We start from the raw sequence: 6,307 nt of genomic DNA on the forward strand, positions 1-6,307 counted from the left end.
GCCCTTAATACAAAAATCATAGGCATGTGGGGTCCATGCACAGTACCAACAAACACAAAAGGATCCTCACCTTCAGGCTCAAAGGTGACCATCTTCCTTCTGCAATCAATGGTTGCCCCATACTTTGCCAACTAATCCATACCCAATATCATGTCGAAGTCTGTCATAACCAACTCTATGAAATCCACTGATAACTCTCTGCCCTCCATTGTCACTGGCAAAGATCTGACCCATCTCCTGGATACCACTAACTCTCCAGTGGGTAACAAAGTTCAAACCCCACAGCATAAAAATCACAGGGTCTACACAATCTATCAATAATACTACTAGCAACAAAAGAATGTGTAGCACCAAAATCAATCAATGCATTATAAGGGGTTCCAGCACTAAGAAGATGACCTGTAACAACTGAGGGAGAAGCCTCATCTTTTGCTTGAGTCAATGCGAACATTCGAGCTGGGGCCGAGCTGTTCGCTTTTCTGGGCTCTTCCTTTCTTGCCTTAGGGAAATCCTTTTTAAGATGACCCACTGCTCCACATGAGAAGCAGGCCCTTGCCCTACACTCTCCCAAATGATGCCTCTTGCACTTAGGGCACTCAGGACTTCCAGGCTTCATTACCACCTGGACGACCCATTGAAATACCACGGGGCCGCCTATCAGGACCTAGACCTTGGAAGGTGTCAGGAACCTTCCTCTTCTGCTCACTGGGGCCTACACCCCTACCAGAACCCACAAATGGAGGACCTGTCCTCCTGAACTCCTTTCTGATTGCACTGTCTTGCCAGATCTTGTTCTCTGCACTCTCAGCTGTGAGTGCCTTCTCAACCACCTGTGCATAGGTAGTAACCCCAACCACAGTGGTGATTCGTATATCACGGGCTAATCTGGGCTGTAGCCCCTGCAAAAATCTATCTCTTCTGGTCCCATCAGTGGGCACCAGCTCCATGGCAAATTTTTCCAAACGATCAAACTTTAAGGTGTACTCAGTGACTGACAAATTTCCCTGAAGTAGCCTAATGAATTTTTCAGCTTTAGCTACCCTGATGGCATCATTGTAGTATTTCTCATTAAACAGAGTTTGAAACTCTTCCCAACTCAAGTAATTAACATTCTTGGTCTGGGTAATCACCTCCCACCAAATCCGGGCATCCTCCTGAAACATATAATTGGCACAGGCCGCCCTCTCATTACCAGTTACCCTCATGAAATCAAGGATAGTGGTAATCATGCTCATCCATTGCTCTTCCTTGGCAGGATCTGTACTGCCCTCAAATACTGGAGGTTGTTGCTTCCTGAACCTTTCATAGAGAGGTTCCCATTTATTTCCAACCTCAGGCAGCTGCTCAGCTGCTGGCACCGACACAGGAGGTGTCTCTAATACACTAACCACTGCAGACGCTTGCTGTTGTCTTAGGAGACGAAGCTCTTCCCCCTGTCTCAACACTGTTCCCTGCAGATCATTAAACAATTGCTGCCAATTTTCAAGAGCTGGCTGTGGAATCTGTGACTGGTCATTCTCCTGACCCTGACTATTATTATTCTGGCCTTGATCACCTTGGCCAGCTGACATGTCTGTCTGCCCTGGATTCATTCTTATCTATTATACCTTGTTGAAACAATGATCAATACGACCAGTCAGGTAGTAATAACTAAACCTCTTGCCGCCTTACGGTCCAAGAACAAGCAGACATTTATCATATTCCAAAGTCATACAATTATACAAGCAGATACATGTTTATAGCATTTAGCACTCAGCATGTATCACATAATAATTCACAATCAACAATACTAATAAGTATGTTCCAGCAATCTCAGCACTAATTAGCACACAATTGCTGAGGATATAATATTTTAGGGCATAGGTTTAACATGGTGTCTCATGTATACAGGTAAAACATATATACTATATTTAAGCAGTTATACATATAACTACATATATAGTTACCAAATCATGAGTTGAGCTTGACTTCAGTGATGAGTGTACATGGCCTAGCCAGTCTACATGAACCCTAACCTTGGCATGCTCTGATACCAAGTTGTAATGCACTGGTTACCCCAGAACAGTTATGGTGAATGGTGAACCAAAAACTTGACTCGCTACCCAAGTCCTTTGGTTAAAAACGTGCTTCTAAGTGTTATTAACAGGCTAAGGTGGAAAACCAATAAAAATGAAAGGATATATTTTATTAAATACATAAAACTGTTCATGGGCCCATCAAAAACATTTACAAGCTATTTATAATTCAAAATGGTCTTTACTTCAAATTTACAAACCCGTCGACCTAAGCGGCAAAAATAGGGTAAACCCCCTAGTTCCTCTGAGAACTCCTTGGTCGTGGTGGTCAAGCGGCCGCATATGTACACATCACCACCTAAGCTCTCCACTCAAGGCTAGGTGAGCTTTTCTTTCCCTTTACTTGCACCACATAGCACCCATGAGCCAAGGCCTAGCAAGAAAACACAGTAAAGCATGATATAATATCAACAATGATCATAATAATCATTCAGGACTTTCAGTCCAAAATAGGTAAATGACAGAGGAAAAGTCACTAAGGTGGGTACAGCTCCCTTTAGCCATGTGACGATAGGGTCACCGAGGCTTAACATATAAGTGAATCTTTCACTAGCTTAAACAGGTTAGGTGCATGATGACTAGTCACCAACACAACCTACCTCATGACCATAGAATCATAACCATGGAACTCTGTTCTCTAGCCATGTGACAAACAGTCACCTAGGCCTTAGGCCCTGGCTCTGAGTAACTAATCCTAGACTAGTCAAGCGCTTATAAGTTTCATCGACCTTAGGGTCGGTCCAGCATTAATGCCTTAGAGTCATTCAACGCTGATATCGATTAGATCTAATCTTCATTCGGCCCTGCGTTCAGGACGCTTATGTCGTTTCTGACTATTAGGTCAGTGATACGCGACCAGTGCCGTCCCTGACTAATCAGTGCCATACACAAGTAAACAACATCCTCTGGCATTTAATATGTAATCAATATCCACATTTATCAACCAACTTGGATCAACAACAATCATGCATGTCATATACACAGGGTGCAGTTTCCTTACCTCAGGTTCGAGCGAGAATAAAACAAGAACGACTCCTGAGAACGATCGACATTTTGATTCCTTAGCAGTTACCTAATCATAACCAATTATAACCTCTATTAAGGAAAATAAACAATGAAAGGGTCTTAACCTGAACCCCACTCTCGGGACCTCGAAACATGCCCACACGGTGAGTAGATTCGATCCCGGGCCTTAAGGATTGAAACCCCGAGCCAAAAACCCTTAAAAACACTAAAAACAGGATTTTGGAGGAACAGAGCAGCGCTACAGCGCTGCTCAATAGCGCCCCAGCGCTATACTCAGAACCCCCAAACCGCCCAAAAGCATCCTGTGTAGCGCTATAGCGCCCTATGATGGGCGCTGTAGCGCTACCCCCAGACTGGTTTTCCCCTTAAACTTCCTTCTTCGACTCCTTCAGTTCTAACCTGATTCCAATGCTTCCAAACCTATTTTTGGTGCCAAATGAACCCAAAAACCATCCTCACATACCCCAAACATCACAACTACAAGAACCCTAGCCAAAACTCCCAACAAAACCAATCATTCAACCTAGAAATCCCAACTGAAAATCAGAACTAAAACAGAGCAGAACAGGGATTTTAATGGCTAGAAACTTACCTCAAGCTCAAATTATGATGCTCTTCAATGGTGGAGCACAGTCCTAAACTCCCAAGGCTTACTTCCCAAGCTTGAATCCTCAAGAATGGCCCAAAAATCACAAAGAACAAGGAAGGAAAATAGGTACGGGGAAGCTCTTGAAGTTACTATGTTTTTCTCCACCTTTCTACAGCCTAAAATGGCTTATATCTATCCTAGGGGTGAAAATACAAAAATACCCCTAGGTCAATTAAGGGTTTCTAAAGGCTCCCAAGGGCAAAATTGGTATTTCCCACCTATCTCGTTAATCATAATTAACGCTCTCCAATTCCCGCTATTCTCAATAATCTCAAACACCAATAATTCATATCCTGTTACCCTTTATTTCCCGGTAACGCTCTAATCATTAAAATCACCCCGAGACTCTTCCCGGGCCCCGAACTTAAACCTGTTATGACTAGACCGCTAATTAATATTCCAAGATCGTCTCATGCCGAATAGCTCGAACAAACCCACATTATAATGTGGTCTCAACAAAAGGTCACCGACATGCATACAAATATACAATTATGCCCTCAACGGACCAAATTATCAAAACACCCCTGTAATAAAATGTGGACCCACATGCATGCATTTAACATCATATTATAATATAATTCCCATAAACATGCACATAATCATTTAATGGCATAATTAAACAATTATGGCCCTCCCCGCCTACTAATCCAGCCATTAAACCGCGTTAGGGATTTCGGGGCATTCCCATGTGACAGGGACGTTTTCTGCATGGTTAGAGGATTTGTTCCAGAGGTATGATGGGGAGAAGAGGAATATCATAGCCATGACTTGTTGGGCTATCTGGAAAGTAAGAAATGATGTGGTGTGGAAGGGGAAAATCCCTAGAGTGGCTACTGTGCATCATTTGGCCACAAGCATGTTGGAGCAATGGACTAGAGCTCAGAATAAGGTTGAAACCCCAACTGCTGCCTATTTGACTAAGGAGGATGGAGTTGAGAAATGGAGATTGCCGGCAGAAGGAGTAGTTAAAGTCAATGTTGATGCAGCGCTTTTTTCAGAGATCCCTGCATTCATCTATGCCTGTGTGGCTAGGGATAGTCATGGCCATGTTCTTGAGGCCATCACATGCTGTAGACAGGGAGTGGTATCTCCAGAGATGGCAGAGGCCATGGGTGTGAGGGAAGCCCTTAGTTGGATAAAGAGGAAAAATTGGAACCATGTGCTCATTGAGACAGATTGTCTCACTGTGATTCAGGCATTACGGAGTAGAGTAAAAATGGACTCTTATTTTGGGTCAGTAATATCTGAATGTAAGAGTCTGTGGTCTGCTTTAAATTTAGTTGATTTGTTATTTGTCAAACGATCAGCGAACAATGTAGCTCATGCTATTGGTCGAGCTTCTTGTTCTGTTGCTGATCGTGCTTTCAGGAGTGATGATTTCTCTCCTGCTATTTGTGATGTAATATTGAAGGATATTTGCTAATAAATTTCCTAAAAGTTTAAAAAAAAAAAAAAAAGTTTATGGATTTTTCTTTTTCAAATATCTTCTTTCATCTTAAATATCATGTATTTTTTATTGTTAGCACATATTTACACTTTGTTCTTCATTAGTGCAAAAACATAATATTATTTGTGTAAGATGTGTCATTAAATTGCACATATCCAATGCTTAGAACAAAAATATTATGTTTTGCCTTATAAATAATGTTATTTGATTTTTTGTTGTTTCATTAGGTTGATTCACATTAAATACTTTGAAATTATACTTTTTGAAAAGAGAAGAAAAATCATATCTTTTTAGAAGAAATTTGTGCTTAAAATTATAAATCTATTTGAAAAATGATGATTTGATTTATTTTAACTATCACTGAAATTTGGAAATCAATGTACTTATAAATATTATTGAACTTATATTTTGTGGATTCTAATACCTTAATAATCTTCTTTTACCATCTTGATTTCTACTATTAATTTATGTTTATACATTGTCTTTAATTTCTTTATTATTGTCTTTTATTTTATTTTCATTATACAAAAATCTCATCAATCTTTGGAGCTAGGTTAGAATTTATTAATTTTGATTTAAAATAGTTTTCTTTTTTATTTTAGACAACTTCTTTGGGTTCGATCTCGTGCTTACACGAACACTATATTTCATATAGGATTCGTGCGCTTACGAGTTATAAATTTTTAAAACATACCCGTTTTTGGTCCATTAGGGGTTGTCAATTCTCTCCCTTGTTGGAACTATTTTTGTGTGTATGCTCCTCCGGTTCGGTCTCAACAAGGAAATTTTTGGTGGGCTCTTTCTCATCAGGTTGGGAATGGTTCAATTCCTTGGGTGGTTATGGGTGATCTTAATTGTGTGCTAGACCCTCTTGAGAAGGAGGTAGAATGTTCACTTGGTCGGAGGGGGCTGGGCTTCGGGAGTTTATGAGGGAGACTGGAAATGTTGACCTGGGAGGTGATGGGGCTTCTTTACTTGGTCCAATTGGCAAAGTATTGGTCATCTTATCAGAGAAAGGCTGGATAGAGTGGTGGTTTGACACTGGTTGGGTGGCAGCCTTTCCTAAACCTAGGGTCAAGACATTGCCTATTAAAGATTCTGATCATGCTC

General features: G+C 41.0%; 1 protein-coding gene across 1 annotated transcript; it reads left to right on the forward strand.

Moving 5' to 3' along the window:
- The first annotated feature begins 4,513 nt into the window (after window positions 1-4,513).
- Window positions 4,514-5,173, forward strand: LOC133805913 (uncharacterized). The gene has a single exon (XM_062244059.1). It carries the CDS (start codon window positions 4,514-4,516, stop codon window positions 5,171-5,173), a length of 660 nt encoding a protein of 219 aa, XP_062100043.1.
- Window positions 5,174-6,307: the final 1,134 nt, after the last annotated feature.

Source organism: Humulus lupulus, chromosome X (assembly GCF_963169125.1).
Source record: "Humulus lupulus chromosome X, drHumLupu1.1, whole genome shotgun sequence".
Lineage (NCBI taxonomy): Eukaryota > Viridiplantae > Streptophyta > Magnoliopsida > Rosales > Cannabaceae > Humulus > Humulus lupulus.

Bases quoted from the DNA above. Each gene is read 5' to 3' on its own strand.
- LOC133805913 (XM_062244059.1), top strand. From the start codon at position 4,514: ATGACTTGTTGGGCTATCTGGAAAGTAAGAAATGATGTGGTGTGGAAG.